Source organism: Panthera pardus, unplaced genomic scaffold, assembly GCF_024362965.1.
Source record: "Panthera pardus isolate Hobbes unplaced genomic scaffold, ASM2436296v1 HiC_scaffold_20, whole genome shotgun sequence".
Classification (NCBI taxonomy): Eukaryota; Metazoa; Chordata; class Mammalia; order Carnivora; family Felidae; genus Panthera; species Panthera pardus.
Window position 1 is genome coordinate 75,890,983 of NW_026526766.1, and position 17,238 is coordinate 75,908,220.

General features: G+C 43.7%; 1 protein-coding gene across 4 annotated transcripts in view; it reads right to left on the reverse strand.

Moving 5' to 3' along the window:
- Positions 1–17,238, reverse strand: part of ASTN2 (astrotactin 2) — an 874,248-nt gene that overhangs the window by 172,802 nt on the left and 684,208 nt on the right. For all 4 annotated transcript variants that reach the window (XM_019454036.2, XM_019454034.2, XM_019454035.2 and 1 more), the window contains one exon: positions 11,851–12,116. In XM_019454036.2, the coding sequence (XP_019309581.2) occupies positions 11,851–12,116 (266 nt within the window). The remainder of the gene's footprint in view (positions 1–11,850; positions 12,117–17,238) is intronic.

The following is a 17,238-nucleotide window of genomic DNA, read 5'->3' on the forward strand; positions in this document are numbered from 1 at the left end:
ATGATATTGAGAAACTGTTAAATTGGAGAGCATGGTAATGGTATTGAAGGTATTTTTTTAGTCTTTATCTTTTAGAAATATGGGCTTTAACATTTGTACATAAAAGGCCATAATGTTTGAGGTGAGAGAGCAGGTAAGGTAGGCTTAGTGTGAATTGATCACTGTTGCAACTGAAGGTGAGAGGTCCATGGAGGTTCATTACACTAATTTCTCTGCTCTGATGGAAGTTACAGTTCTCTAAACTAAATCGTTTTGGGTTGGGTAGCAGAACTGGGATTTAACAGCGTCCCCTCAAATGGGAAAGTGTGGAAATAAAGTTGAAAAAGAAAAGAAACATGTGGTCCCAGGAGAAGCCCCATTCCTCAAGGTATTCTCCTCCTCCCAGGACTTGAGTTTACAACCTGGAACCCTTCCATTCAGAAATATTAGGAATGACACGACTCTATTGACCAAAGAAGGCACTGCACAGACTGAATGTATAATGGTACAAACTCATGCTGCTTTCAGCTACATCTGCCTGGTGAATTGTGAGACACATCTGGAACGACTTTTTGGTTCTTAGAAATAGCAAGAGAGTTGAACTGTTTGTGAATTCTTTCTGGGCCCTTTGCATCACCGCTGACTGAAGTTGTCTAATGACCCAAGAAGAGACCCTGTGAACAGGGATAAGCTCCAGAAGGGATGGGGCCTACAGCTTGCTCCATTCCTGGAAGCCAGGCACTGCCCTGGCTGGGGTAGTCTTTGCATGGTTGTGTGATGGATGAGTTGTTATAGGTCAGCTGGAAAAGAGATCCCAGCCTTGGTTCTGATATGTTTTAGCCCTTTGGGACTTTGGGGGGTGGCACCTACCCTTTCTAAGCCTCAGTTTCCTTTTCTGTAAAATGAAGATAAATATCACTACCTTCCTTGGTCTATTGAGAGGATCAAGGGGGCCAGTGTATGTGAAAGCACCTTGGAGGCATACCAATGTAAGTTGGTAATTCATTTGCTTTTCACTCATTCAATTCACCTATTCACACTGAGAATTTACTGAATTTCTACTATGAGTCAGGCACTATACTGGAATGCTGGTGCAATGCTGAGCATAAGTTTGCCCAGACCTTTGTCTCATGGAATTTACCCCCTAATGTATAAGACAATCATTTGAGTTGATTAGGAAAGATATTCTAGAAGTAAGAGAAACGGGATGCTTGGGGTCACTGAGCAAGCTGTTACTGGGAATGTTCAAACACAGACTCCACTGCAGTTTGTAAGGCGCGGCAGAAAGGAACCAAGAAGTAGACTAGGGTTGGACTAGATGCCTTCATTCCCGAGTTTACCTGTTCTTCCTTCCTCACAGGCACTGCTGTCATCATAAAACAAAATAATAAAATGTGGAGGAGGAGGAGACATAGACATTAATCAATTTCAAAACATAAAAAGTATAATTAGAAGCTTTGATAACGGCTACAGAAGAAAGATAAAAAAGACTCAAGAAAGTACATAAACAAATAAATGGGGAGCTTATCAAATCCAGAAACTTCCACAGCAATCTGGCGGGGGGAGTAGCAGTTAACTCAGAAAAGAAGGAAGAGGGATGAAATCCATGCTAGTTAGAGGGAGCAGCATGAGCAAAGGCTCTTCAGCACAACAAGATATATAGCCTTTCCAGAAATTGGATGATCACCAGTGACTGAAAACCAGAAAGCAAGGACGGTAGGGGTACCAATGAGTTTTAAGAAGTTAGAAGGGCCAGCCAGTCCAAGCAGCCCCATGTAGGCCATGTTAGTAAGTACCATGGTCTTGATCCTAGGCAATTGGAAGGCAGTTAAGGGTTTGAATCAGGAAAGTGATGAGCGTAAGTTTTATTTTTGAAAACGTCACTAGCTGCAAGGAAGAAAATTAACTAGAGGGGGCAAGGACTGTTGTTAGCCAGTGAGGAGACAATTGCAATAGTCCAGGTAAAACTTGAACAAGACTGGGTAAGAGTGAATTCTTCTGAGAAATTCTTAAGAAGAAAAATCTGCAGGATTTGATAATGGGTTATAGTTTCAGGGGGATGAGTGCAGGAAGGAAGAAAAGCATCAAGAACCTACTGGTTTCAGAATTTGTAAAAAGTGAGATAGAAAGACTGCCTAAAAAGGCAGTCTTTTATGGCAAATGTAGTGTCCACAAGACTGAAGCCAGTCTATTTCCACTGGATGAAGGGAGTCAGCTCTGGAATGAATTGCAAAGTGAATCAGCATAGACAGTAGAAGCAGTCAATTTTTTAAAAAAAAAATTTGGCCGTGAAGTAAAGAAATGAAGACACAGTAGCTGGAGAAGGTAATATAATGCAGTGATAGCGTCTGTAGTGCACATTAGACTTCCATTTATGATAATTTAAAAAGTTGAAAGGAAGTAGCTAATAGAGAGTACAGCAAAGTGAGAAAAAGCCCAGGGGCTCAGGTTAAACCCTGGTTCCTCCACCTGGTCCTATTTCTAGGGACTGGGGACAAATGGTGTAACATCTCCATGCCTCAGTTTTCACAATGGAGAAAAAAAAAAGATAATAATAATACCCACCGTGTGAGGTTGATGAAAAGGTTCAGTGAGCTAAGTACATAAAGAGCTAAAGCTGAGCTCCTGGCACAATTGAAGTGCTCAGGAAATGGTTGTTATTAGAAGTACAAGGGAAAGACATTATGCTGTTCTCTTTTTTATCACGTTTGCTAACTGAATTCAATGCCCCATGGGGCAAGGGTAGGGGGAGGACGCCCTTTGCTAAGACATGCAATAGTGTTTGCATTTGCTAAGTCTGTATGTCTTGTAGATCTTATTGAAGCTGGTCGTCTTCTGGTCCCATGAAATAGCTACGTTTTCCAGTTTTGCAAGTAGGCAAGCCAAGCATTAAGTTCCTTTTTTGTAATTGACCATGAGCGTGTTGAGTAATGTGTGGATTATTTCTCCCTCTTTTCTTTGATCTTCTCTCTTGCCAAGGATTGCCTGCCAGTCTGGTTCCTGGCCAGTGCACCTCCTCAGAATGCACGGAGAAGGAGAGGAAGTGGCCCACAATAGCAGAGATTTACGCCAGATTATAAGTACTTGACTTTCTTAATCCCTAAACAAGGAATTCCCTGAAGGAACTTCAGAATGAAAGGGACCTATGATAGTGGTTCTCAAGTTCAGTGTGCATCAGAATCACTCTGGAAGCTTGTGAAAATGAAGATTCCCAGCCTCACCCCACCTGAGAAAAAATAATCAGTAGGAGGAAGCCAGGAACCTGCATTTTTAACAAATGCTTCCTCCATGCCCATCCCGACAGATTCCGAGTGAGACCCCCTGAAATCCGGGCTCCATATTCCACCAGCTACGTCGCTTTACTGCTTTATTGTTTTTTCTCTTCACTTTCTAATATACAGTATAATTTACTATTCTTATTGTTTACTTTTTGTCTCCCACACATGCTCCAGTAGAAATTAAGTCTCCAGATGGTCAAAATACATGCCTGTTTTTCTCTCTAATGTATCTCAAATGCCCAGCAGAGTGCCTGACCCGAGGGAGACCCTCAGTAAATACCTGCTAAAATTATTTGAATTGAATTCCCACACTCCCAGCCACCTCATATAGGAACTTCTGCAATAGAAACCCCAACTAACTGGTCATCTTATTTAAGTCTTCTATAACGTTTGGGTCCAGAACATTTAGAAAACAGACTGATACCAAGATTTTTTTTTCCAGGAAAAATAATTTGATAATGTAGAATTTGGTATAAATTTTTGGAGGATGGAGATCCAAAGACACTTTGAAATCAGAGATCTGCAGACCCCAAATTTAATAACCCTTGGTTATTACATAGCCTTGGTCCCTGAAATTCACTCTTCAGCTGTTGCTGTAGTTATTCACCTAAAAGTCACATTTATTTTCACTTTTTTTTTTACGAATTTAATTTTTTTAATGTTTATTTTATTTTTGAGAGAGAGAGAGAGAGAGAAAGCAGTGAGGGGAAGAGAGAGAGGGAAAGAGACAGACAATCCCAAGCAGGCTCCATGCTGTTAGTACAGAGCCTGACACAAGGCTTAAACCCATGAACTGCGAGATGATCTGAGCCAAACTCAAGAGTTGGATGCCTAACCGACTGAGCCACCCAGGCGCCCCTAAGATTTTATTTTTAAGTAATTTCTACACTCAACGTGGGACTTGAACCTACAACCCCAAGATCAAGAGTTGCATGCTCCACCAACTGAGTCAGCAGGTGCCCCTAAAAGTCACATTTAATCATGTCTTTCCCTTGACCCAAACCTTGAAGGAGGACTCCCTATAGTTTACATGGTTCCTAACTCCCTCAATGCAGCATTCAAAGCTTCCCACAGCTCAGGCTTCTGCACATCACTTTTCCAGTTTGATCTCTCCCAAACCTCACACCTGTCACAGAGTGACTGATGAAACACATAAGCTTTAGATACAGACATCCCAGACTCACATTCTGACCCCACAAGTCCCTAGCTATGTGATCTTAGATCAGTTACTTACCTCTGTAAAGCCTGAGGTTTTGCTTTTTAATTTGTGAAATGGGCATAATAGTGCATACTCAAATGTGTTGGGGGGGGGGTGGAGTGAGAGAACATATATTAATATACATAAAACGCTTAAAAATGCCAGGCATAGATTTGGCACTCAATAGCTGTTGAGTTTTATTCTCCTATTCTATATGTTTGGCTCATAGTATCTGAAATAACTTTTTTTCCCCTTCCTTTCCAATATCCCCTAGTCTAGACCAAGGTTTATCAGATTTTTTTTTTTTTTTGTAAAGAACTAGAAATGAATGTTTTTGGCTTTGTGTGTCATACTGTATTCTGTGGCTACTACCCAAGCCTGCCGTTGCTGCAGGAAAGCAACCATAGATGATATGTAAACAAATGTGTGGCTAGGTTTCATAAATGTTATTTATAAAAACAGGTGGCGTGCTGGATTTCACCCATGGGTCACAATTTTCCAACTATGACCTGAACTAGCTTTGGAACTTTACAGAACTGGCTTCAAGCTTCTCTGAGACTCTGTGTCCTCATCTATTAAATAGGGATAATAATAGTACTTCCCTCATGAATTGTTGGATGATTAAATGAGATAAAAGCATGTAAAGCCCTCAGCACAGTTTCTGGCATATGATAGGCATCTCATCGATAGTATTATCTTCATCATCCAACAGACCTGCCTCAAGCTGTTCCATGATCTGCCCACATCCACCTTGCCTACTGCAAGAACTTTTCCAGACTCTCTCTGAGTTTCTTTCTCCCACTTTCTAACACTGTTGGAATGTCAATTGTATTATTTGAAAATAAGTCATGCATGAATGTAACATATGCAAGTAATTATAGTTACTTCTGTGACTCCTCAGCTTCATCCACTAGACTGTGAGCTCCTTGAAGGCACAATCTGCATCTGACTCCCCCCTCTGAATCTTGTTCCCTTGCACAGTTATCTGTCACACACTAAGCACCCAAGGAAGGCAAGAAGAGGGCAGCGATGGTGCTACAGTGATGGTGACAGCAGCTGTGATAATGGTGGTGGTGATGGTGGTAATAATGGTGTGGGGGAAGCGGGGGTGATCTTGGCTGACTTCCTTTCAAAGAGCAGTCATTTGGAATTCCCTTCTCGGTGAGAGCCAAGAAGTGTAAATAGAGCAAACAAGTCTTTCTGGCAGAGAGAGGATCTGCTAGAGGGTCAGACAACCACAACAAGACCAAAATTATACATGGCTCTTCCTAGAGCAGCATGAAAAGAAAAAGAAAAAAGAAAAACAAAACAAAACAAAACTCACATGACCGGAAGTCAGGAGACCCAAGCACTAGGAAATAATCATCCGTCTATAGAGTATTTCACAGTCTTCAAATTGCTAGCAAAGGGTGTCTTAATTTTTCTGCATGAGAGCCCTCTGGTAAAAGTTACACTATCCATTTTACGGAAGAGGAAACTGAGTCTCAGAGAGATGAAGGGCATCACTGAGGCCAGAAGCCATGCCTAACTGCTTCGAATTCAAAACTGGTGCGTGACTACAGCAAGCCACTCCTCAAATCTAGGTCTTACTTCTACTATTTGTGACATAAGAGACTTGATCTGTAAGATGAACAGGATGTGGTTTTAACATCCCTCTCTACTCATAAATGCTGTGTCACTGCAATAAAGTGCAAGATATGTACCTATTTCTCTTCCAAATATTAATTGAAGGAGCAAAACTGTTAATATATCTGGATGGGAAATAAATTGCAGGTCACAGGATGACTCTTCTAACCTCAAAGTATTTCCCTTATTTTCAGGGTAAAAGTCAGCTCTGACCCTACCGCAGCACTGGGAGGTGGAGGACGGGGGGAGGGTGATGAAGTTAGCTCAGAATTCTCATGGTACAGATAAAGTAACAAAGACCACAACAGTAGAAGCATCCATGCCCAATGCCATATAAGAGTCAAGGGCAGAGCCTAGTTCAAGGGCAGAGCCTAGTCCCAATTCTCTAGTTGTCCCAAAGAGAACTCCTAGCCCTAACATGGATAGAGATAGATACAATGCCTAATTTACAAATGAGTACAAGGAAGGTCACCCAGTAGCCAATGGCAGAGATGGGTTTCAAATCAAGCTCTGACTGGCTCTGCACCATGACTCTGTTCTGTCTCCCCCACTCGCAGCCTCTTCTTCTCCTTCACCCAAAGGCTACATTAACAGCCCCACAAAGTCTTATACATTAAGCACTAGCTGTGCTGTGGTTTTGGGCTGTGTAAGGTCATTTAACAGGTGGAGGGAGGAGATTTATATATAAACCAAACTGTCCATCATAAATCATTTTTTTCCTGCTTTCTTTGTTCTAAATCACAGCGTGACATCTAATGAAGGGCTCCTTTCCAACTGAGGCACAAGGAGTCATCCTATCCTATGTATTTACGGAGACGGATGCAAGGAGACCCCAACCACCAAAGGAGCTGGTGTCCAGTGGTCCCCAGGGCTATTCAGAGCACATCCTAACCTTGGTCCAGAATGAGAGACCAGAACTGCCTTACAGACCTCAGACAAGCCACACCCCCTCTCTGATACTTCCTACCATGCCATAAAATGGGACTCAGAAGTTGCCTGAACACCCCCAAATAATTCAAGGGAGTCAGGGGTTCTTACATAGAAGACTGGTTCCATTCCACATCAGGAGGTCTGTAGGAGAAGGAAATCCTGTTATGCTTTGTGGCACTCCACCTATGACTTCCCTTACCAACAGAATATGGACTCCAGCCAAGTTTATAAAGTGAGAAAATGTTCCTGTATTCCCTCCATTCATGATCTGCCCTTTTGGGTTACCCAGTGATGTCTCCCATGCAAAATACAGATCTTACTCTAGAATGTCATGTCCCTAGCACTTTGGGCATCTGCAAAGTTACAGAGTACTACTTAGAAGAGGAAGTATCAAAGGAAACTTGAAAAAAGGAGGGACCAAGTTGAGATGAACATCACTTTTATCATTAGCATAGAGAATGTTTGTCCATTATATGCAATGTGCCAGGTACTATGCATTCGTTATCTTGTTTGATGCCCATAAAGACCACATTTTACAGATGTGGAAATTGAGGTTTGGAGAAGTCATTCAGCATCACACAGTGAACAGGACATTAGGGCAGGATTCCAACCCAGCCTGAGTAGAGCAACAGAGCCTATGCTACCTGATTCCACTCCAACGAAGTTTCTTGCAGGAAACTCAGAAAGAAACTCATTCATCCTCTCTGCCTTTTCAGGTAGGGAAAGAAACACCCAGAAAGGAAAAAAGGACTTTTCCCAGCCTTGCTGTGCCTCAGTGTCAGAGCCCATGCCAAGGTTCTTTTGTGTGTTATGCATGTGTCCTCCACCTCCAGCTGTAGAGAAAAGCAAAGAGATGGAGAAGCCAGGGGAGAAGGATCGATGGGGTCTGGGGAGGCAGAAAAACAGATGACTGCCACAAGGGGAGTGGCTGCCTTCTCATCACACCAGCCTCATTCAATGGCCATATTCCCCTCCCCCAGATCATTTCCAGACCTACAGTCGGCCTTTCCCACCCACTCCTTCCTTAGCCTAGATCTCCTGGAAAAGCCTAACTTACCACAGCCCCTAGACTGTTATGCAACTTTAAAAAGGCCTACCATTGGGGGTTGGGGAGAAGAAACTTGGAGACTCGAGGAAGCCATCTCATCAACCAGCTCTGATGTTTCTGAGCAGGGATGACTAAGAGGAGGAGAGCGTGCGGCTGAGAACACATCACCCCTGCCTGTCCGCCTGCCCAAACTCTTCCCAGGTTCCCCACTACTGGAGGCCAGACTCCTCCCCACCACAGCCTTCACAGGCCTGCCTGGCCCAGCCCTGCCACTTTTTCCTCGGTGCTGCCCATGGAGCTGCCCCCGAGTCTCGGCCCCTGCCACAAGGGTTCTCACTCAGTTTCTCAGGCAAATGGGCCAGTTCATTCTTCAGGCCTTTGCAGGAGTTGGGTCTTCAGTGTTGCATGTGCTCAGGCTCCTCGCCTTCCCCCAAACACAGTCCTCCACATTCACCTTACGCATCCAAGCCCTCTTAGATGTCACTTCCTCAGGGAAGCCTTCCCTAACTCCACAAGACCTCCTTCCACACTCTTTCAACCCACTGGCCTGGACTTCCCTTGGTACTTTGCAGTCCATCTTTACTTGTATCATTGTTTCATTAATACCCGTCTCGTCCGTGTGAGGATAAAGACCAAGTCTACGCATTACACTCTACTTCTCAGGGCATGACACAGTACTTGGCATATAGTAAGTCCTCAAAAATGGTGAATGAATGAATGAATGAATGAATGACTAGTGCTTCAAGAGTCCCAGATCTCCTATAAGGAGAACAGTGACATCTAGTGACTGCTTTCACACTCTTGGGCTTCTCTGATAACATCCCACCAGTTGGCCTCGAAAACATCTCATTGGATTTCCGAAGAACTGCATATTTCGCTGATGCCAAGGGAAGCTGGCATAGAATCCAGACATGGGGGAATCTGATTCCTAAGCAAGGAGGAAAGGAACCACCAAGCCTCTTGCTATTGCATGTGCCAAGAACACATCACAAAAGTCCTGGGACTTCGCGAAGATGGTGCCACATCACAGATGAGGAGTCTGGCCCAGAAAGGCAGTCACTGGGCCAAGTTTACAGAGCAGTAAATGGGGATTCTCACAGCCTCACCCACCAAGTCCTGGAGAGCAGCTAACCATGATGCTTCACTCATCCACACTGACATAACACTCTTTGGACCATCTTTGGTATTCGGCGCAAGCTACCACAGCCTCCTGAGAGGTCTCCCCCTTTGCACCCTTGCATTTTCACACTCATCTCTCACCCTGAAGCTGGAAGGGTGGAGATATATACATATTGGGCTTTTTTGTTATAGTCATTGTGGAGACCTTTCATGCACAGAATTAGATTATCCACGATGCTTACTTCATGATTCAAGCTCATTATTGCACCACGCGTGGTTAGGCTTTATGTATTCATCCAGTTAGTGTTCGTTAATTAGCTAGTTTTAATACTTTAATAAACTCCCACAAATCCACCACCCAAAATGCCAGCTAGGAACTTGATTCCTCCATGTAATGAGGGCTCCCTCAAGCCATTGCCCCGCCTCCCTGACTTAAGACTGCCATCATCCTGAGTCCTACGTTCACCATTTCCTTGGTTCCCTTTTAAAATAGTTTATAACACCTGTATTCATTCCAAAAATGTAGTGTATTTGGCGTGTGTGTATCTGTTTTCACTTAAAACAGGGGAGGGGTGCCTGGGTGGCTCAGTCAGTTGAGCATCCAACTTTGGCTCAGGTCATGATCTCACAGTTCATGGGTTTGAGGCCTGCATCGGGCTCTGTGCTGACAGCTCAGAGCCTGGAGCTTGCTTAGGATTCTGTGTCATTCTCTTTCGCTGCTCCCCCACCCCGCCCTCAAAAATAAATAAACATTAAAACATTTTTTTAAAAACAGGGAAAAGGGTATCGTGCTATATAAAATATACTTTTGGGGGGGTGCCTGGGTGGCTCAGTCGGTTGAGCGTCCATCTTCGGCTCAGGTCATGATCTCACAGTTTGTGAGTTTGAGCCCCACGTCAGGCTCTGTGCTGACAGCTCAGATTCTGTGTCTCCCTGCTTCAGATTCTGTGTTTCCCTCTCTCCCTGCCCCTCCCCGCTCATGCTCTGTCTCTCTCACTCTCAAAAATGAATAAATGTTAAAAAAATTTTTTTTTAATTATACCTTTGAGACTTCTATTCTTCATTTAATATTATGTTTGTTCATCTCATATCAAGTGTCAGTATAATCCATTTGTTTTGTCTGCTGTAGAGCATTCCACTGTATGCATATTCCATTATACACTTATTTAACTGCTCTCCCACTGAGGGGTCTTCTGCGTCATTTCCAGAGGGCTCCTTCTGCTGCACAAACCTAACCTATCTAATCCTTCCTGCATATCCTAAGCATCTCACTGCCCTCTAGACAGGTCCAAATTCTATGAGCTAGTTTTCTATAACCTGTATGATCAGGCTCCTTCTGACCTCTCTAGCCTCATTGTGCTTTCCTTTTATCTCTTGATCTTAGTCACGGGGGATGTCTTCCAGTCTTCGTATGGATCACGTTCTTTTCTGCATCTGGTCATCTACCTAATGCTTTCCCCACCTCCTTACTCTGATCCCCTCTCTGTCCTCTATGAAGCCCTACCTGACCACTTACCACCCTCTAGCACTCAGTCCAATAGAATGCTATGGTGGGAACGCACAATCCATAGCATCCTATTGGTGGTGGTCAGGGATCTACCAGAGTATCTTCTTTGGAGGTGCAGGGCCAGCTATCTGGGAGTGCTGCAGAGGGAAGCATGGGGACCAAGTAGAGATGCTTTAACCACTTTCCTCTTCCTAAGTGAAGGCGTGGCATCACTATTCCTGGTTTTTAGGAATTGGGGTTCCTGAAAGATTGCATTTAGAGAAACTGTTCATTAATACACTTTTGCAAACCAGTGAACCATTTATATGGTCTCTTCAAGACCAGGCATACTGTAATGGAAAATGAGAGATGCAGAAAGAGGAAAAAGAGGAGATAGAACTTCGTGACTAAGTACATGGGCTCTGAAACAGACTAACTTTGAGCAAATCACTAAACACCTTCGAGGTTTCCTTACTTGTAAAGTGGGCATGACGTTAGGATGAACCACATGGAATTACCATTTTTATAAATTAAAAAATGATCCACAGTTGGTAATTTCATATGAATCACACCAATATTTATATGTATTCCATAGATCTGGAGGGAAGATTAAATGAGATAATCCAAGTATAGCACTGAGGCAGAGACTGTCAGGTTTTCAACAAACCCATTTATCTTCTTCTCCTAGGCAAACAGATAGAATAGATTTCCCTGTTTTTGTTTGCAGACAGGTGTGTCCAATGGCTGAGTTCTAGCCAAGGGAGTGGAACTGAAATGATATTTGTTACTTTCAGGCTTGGCCCATTTCAACTTCTCACGTATGATCCTCCATGTTCTTTCTTCTTCCACAGCAACTGTGGAAGCATCAGGTTGATGGAGCACAAGACAGAACAAGGTGGGTCTCTGAACCATTTCTCAGAGTAAAGCCACTCATCATCAGAAACATTTATCTGGGACTCTGCACAAACAAGCGATAGCTTCTATTGTCTTAAGCCATTGAGATTTGAGGATTTGTTGGTAATAGCAGCTATATATGTACTTAAACCATGGTAAGGAATCAATAAATGCCAGTCATCACCATGGTGATGATGACAAGACAATCCCAGTGGACAAAGGGCCTACAAGGGCAGGAGGCAGGAAGATAGATACTTAAATGTGACGCGATGGCTGTGTCAGGGGAGCTCACCTCCTTGGTACCATTGTCTTGGATGAGGGTATACAGTGGTACCACACGGTTGATTTCCAGCAGCACTGGCGTGGGGCTCAGCTGCTCCTTGCCCGGCCGGCGGCAAAGGTGGCAGGTAGAGGGACAGCGGCCTTTCTCCTCACAGCGGATCTCCACACCTGAGATGAGCTGGTCATCTGACAGCATTTGCGCCGTCAGCAGACCTGAGAGGTAAGTGATGAAGGGCATGGACTTGAGTTCCTTCTTGCTGCCCAGCTCTGTGGTCTCTGGAGAGGAAAGAGAAATTCAATATTGTTCAAAAGGTCAGACTCTTGAACCCATAGGGTCCAATGTGCTAAGGAGGAGGTATCCACTAGAAAGGAAAAAAACAGATGGTAGAGTGGTTTGCTCATGATGCCTTGGAAAGCACACCTGCTTGAGGACTCAAGGTGTCAGAATGGTATCTTGTTTTATAATTCACGTTAAATAGCTCCTTACTTTCTCTGGGCCTCACTTTCTCCATATTGGAAGTTGGTTGCTTAGACAAGAGGATTCTCCAAGGGCCCTGTAAGATCTAAATATCCAAAGAAATTTTTCCCAACAGGAAATTCCTGTCTACTGTCAATTTACATAAATTTTGCCTTTCTTTTGAGAACTGGCTCCAGTCCTGTATTTTCCATGAAGTTTCATGTAATGGCGGAAACATAAGCTGGAGTCCAATCAATTTCCATTTAAATCCCTATTCTGTTTGAAAATAGCAAGGGGTCTTGGGAAGGTCTCTTAATACCTAAGCGCCTTTGGAGATTAATTCTGTAAAATGGGGTTATAACGTTAACTGAAACAGTGATGAGTGGTAAATGAGATAGAAGGAGGTGGACCTGCCTGGAAAAGAAATGATTGCCCCTTTCTTTCTGTGCTCCTCTGGTCCCTTGTTCAAATTTCTTTTCCTATCTTCTTCATGCGCACGCTGAGATCTAATTACATATGCTCCATTCTGGGCTGTCTCTCTTGATCTGTGCAGTTAGCATTTCCCACTTCTGTGCTTCTGCCCACTTTCTCCGCTGCCTCTCCAAACATTTACCACCCATCCATGCTCCATTTCAATATCCCCTTTTCGGGAAATCTTTTCTCCTTGCTCTAGCCCTTCTTCTCCGAAGAAGCATTTCCGTTGATAAGGCTTTTTCTTGTTAAGCTCATTTTCTCATCTCATTTTCTGCTGACCTCGCTAACCATATTATCGGCTCTTGGAGACGGGACCATGTCTCCCACTCCTGCCTCCCGCACCCTGTCCGCTTCAGTGTCCAGCACGGCACTAGGGATATACTTAAGACTTCATCAAAGAGGAAGATTATGGAATCTGAGTGGCTAGAATGACATCCATGATCTAGTCGGGAGGCTCCAAAATCCTTCAGAGGAATTCTTATGGATCCCAAGAAGCATCTCAACAGATGCTTGCAAAGGACAAAAGGGAAACTGGGCAGGTGGCACTCTAAACCCCACCTCTCGGCTTCCATTAGAGCAGTGCTACTTGTATCTCTCCTATAGACTGGCCTTCTACATAAGACTTCATAAGAGAGTGGTCTACAGCCATGCCAAAAAGCTTGAAAAAGCAAAGTAATTGTACAACCCAGGGAGCTCCATTTACATCAGAGACTTTGTGAATGGTGTTCTCAAACTTACGAGATGCATAATCTGAGTGGCAAAACAGGATAGCCCTGTAAGTCATAAGGGACAGAGCTTGGTCCAGACGGCAGTTTCTTCTAAGCCTGGTAAAGCGAAGGCAGGCTCCTGCCTCAGTGGAAACAGGGGCCCTGGGCACCAAGGCCTGAGAGAAAAAGTAGGGTTGTCTCCTGCTCTTGCTCTTGGCCTGCAGTGACATGCAGCGGCGATCTGGAAATGGGCTTGTGAACGAGAAATCAAAATAAATGCAGCCTTCATTCATTACTCTCTGGGCCCTCGGGCCTGGGATCTGGGCTCCACCTTTTGTGTCTGGCTGTCAGCAAATGCTTATGAGCATCAGATCAAAGACTCTGAGGGAGGAAGACAAGGCAAATTCCAGCTAACCAATCCTTCAGAGGGATTAAAGAAGGGTAGTTACTAAGATAAACAAAACAAAGCTGTGAAGAAGGCATCTCAGCAGCTGGGCAGACAGAGACAGTCTTAAGTACAGACAAGTCGAAAGAAGATGATGATGATGATGATGACTTCTGGAAGTGGAGGCCAGAAGGAATAGTTTTGGAGAAGGGTAACTTCAAACTTTGGAGAGAATAACCATTGAGGGGAGAAGGTCAGAGAGCAGTCAGAGCTGTGAGGACACTAGCGAGACAGTTAGCCCACACTCTGATCCAGAGGTCAGCAAACTATGGTCCATGGGTCAAATCCACACCTCAGCCTTTTTTTTTTCTTTTTTGTAAATAAAGTTTTATTGGAACACAGGTACCCTCATTCATTTATATATTGTGTATGGCTACAATGGCCCAATTGAGTAGGTGCAACCAGGACACTATGCCCCACGAGTTCTGAAATATTTACTATCTGATCCTTTACAGATTAAGTTTGGGAACCTCTGCTCCAGTCCTAGGTTATAGCTGGGGAAACCGAGTCTCAGAAAGAGAATCTACCTTTGGTCACACAAGAATGTGGCAGTATAATGGTAACATTGGAATCAATTAGGCCATCAATACACTTACACTGTGAATCTCCAATGAGAAAAAAATAGTGAGTCACCTTTTCTCCATAAAACATCTTTCAAAAAACTATTGAAAAAATATACATTTGAAAATGGTAATCTGGTATAACCCTCCCATTTTAAACAAGGGGAAACTGTGTCCCAAAGAAAGACTCACCAAGTTCACACTCTGAGTTTGGGTTCCTTTCGGTCTCTTCTGTTAACCAGTTCATCACTTAAACTACTACTTTTATCTTGTATTTTAAACCATAGATGGCCCACCCCTCATAGCACCTTGCCACATGCACATAATTTAACTATGAAGGAAATAAGGTGTTGGAAGTAAAAATTCCCTTGATCAAACATTCATAGCCACTGGGTTAAAGATATAACTATCCATTTAACAACAAAACAAGCTATAGGTCTTTGCTGGTCTGTTTTTTCCAATAAATCTCTTTCATCTTTTTTTTTTTTTCAATCTATCAATCCTACAGGTGGGGTTAAAAGCCCACGGTCTAGACTAACAGTTGCACTACAGTAGCAATATAGAATTCCTAATTGAACACAGAAGCTGGTTTTGCAAAAGGAGGGTCCTTGAGTATCACCTGGTCCAACCCCATTGCTCAACAAATGAAGAACTTGAGACCTAAACAGAGAAAGAGATTTACCTCTATATTCCATGCACATTTATTAACAATGATCCTTTTTGTAAAGATCACTTCATGCCTAAGTTATGATCTGGATGAAAGTTACAACAGGGAAGACCATTAACCATTCCATTAATTATTCCTCTGTAGACATGGCAATTGTGAAATCTAATTATTTCTGATCCAACCTCACTCTGTGGCTAAAGTCATCTTTAGTTCAAGTGCCAGTTTTTCAGAAAAGCCTTCCCTGAACTCCATCCCCATGCCACCAATCTACATAGGGTTTCCTATTAAAGATTCTTGTAGCATCCTGTTCTATCCATCACCTCTTAATGCGTCCAGACTATAAACTCCATGAGGACAAAGACCGTATTAGTTTTGCTGATTCCCATACCCACTTCACATAGAACGTGAAACACTTCAGGTTTTCAGTAATATTTTCAATAAATATTTGTTGAATATGTATTTATAGACCCTGATCACTGTACTATCTTATCAAAGCACTGATAAGTCGAAGAACGAAGATCTGTGCATGTCATGACTAACAGTTAATTGATGGCTTGTAATCAAGTGGCAACCTCTTCCCAAAGCAAAATTAGCTTTCTCAGTTGGAAGGTGTATGGATGAATAGCTGATCAATTTGCCAGTTGCTCTGACCTCCCCTGGGTTTTCACATAGGCCCTTGCCATTGAGGGGATGGGAGAGTTCACTTAAAACAGCCTGTCTCTAACAGGCAAGGATCAAGAGCATTTTTGAAGAGACTTATCCTCTGTTCACATTTCCCATCCCTCTGAACAATGCTTCCAAAATAGGATCATGTCTGGTTTCAAGCCCAATTCAGTTCCAATGACACTACAACCCATTCATTTGAGAACCTGCCAACTGAACTCTCTTTTTTCTCCTCCCAAATTCCTGCTGGGTCTAATTTTGTTGCCACCAAAAAAAAAAAAAAAAAAAAAAAAAAAGAAAGCAGCAGCCTCAGTTGAAGTGACAAGTCCTTGTTGGGAGGACAGCCAGGGCTTTCCGGCAGGAGGCGATGGCACTGCTTGCCCTCATCCAGAAAACAAAACAAAGGCAGCAGACGAAGGGCTCCGGGGAGAGCCAAAGCCGTGCGAATGTTTGTTCAATATTCGGCCACAGCGCAGGGCGCTGCCTCCCAAGTCAGACAGGCTTGCTTTGGCAATAGGCTTGCACTTGAAGCATTTAAAGGCTCCACAGGGACCAGAGGGGCTCAAATTAGAAACGTTAAGGGTGGGGGGAAGAGGGTGAGACTTTTATATCATAAAGAATGGCCTTTATTACAGCAATGGCCTCCCAGGAATTGCTGAAATGGGATCATTTCTTAGGCGGAGTTACTGTCTCCTGTTGGAGGAAAGCAATTGCTCTGAGGCCTGACTCAAGGACCCACACAAATATCCTGAACAAAGGGAAAGTAGCCAGCCGAAAGGCCATCGGCAAGGCCTGTGCTTGTGCGTTGTGCAATCCAAACTCCCCAGCCGAACAGTCAAGGTCACGCATTGTCAGTGTGCCCTTCGTAAGTCACGGCACCGACCTGACTGAATGAGTTCTTGGGAGGATCAACGACGATGCCTGGCAAAGGTTAAGCTCTCAGTCTGTATTAGTCGTTGTTGTTGCTGCTGCTGCTGCTGTGGTTGTTATAATTCTTACCGCTGCTGCTGCTGCTCACAGGATGTTACAATTGCAATTTCTACGGAGACACCAAGATAGAATAGAAATGAAATCCCAAAGCCGAGCCCCAATATGCAGGATTTACAACGGAGATGGATCCTAGTTTCAGAACTCCAGAATCCTCCGCCAGAACAAGGAAATAAAACAAGGTCAGAGAATAGACGGGAAGGATTTAGGAGAGATTTGTTTTAGACAGGTTATTACCTGACGTTTACAGTCTCCAGCACCCCAGGTGAGAGATATGCGGAGCACGGTACCTTTTCATCCCATTTTGTAAGAAGGATCCTCAAGAGTGCCTCTTGGAGAACTTGGTAGGTGCTCCCTACAACTGGGGAGATAGTGGACTAGAGTCTTACGCCACCTGCAAAAACTCTACTGACCTGTGGCAACACCACAGGTGGGTGG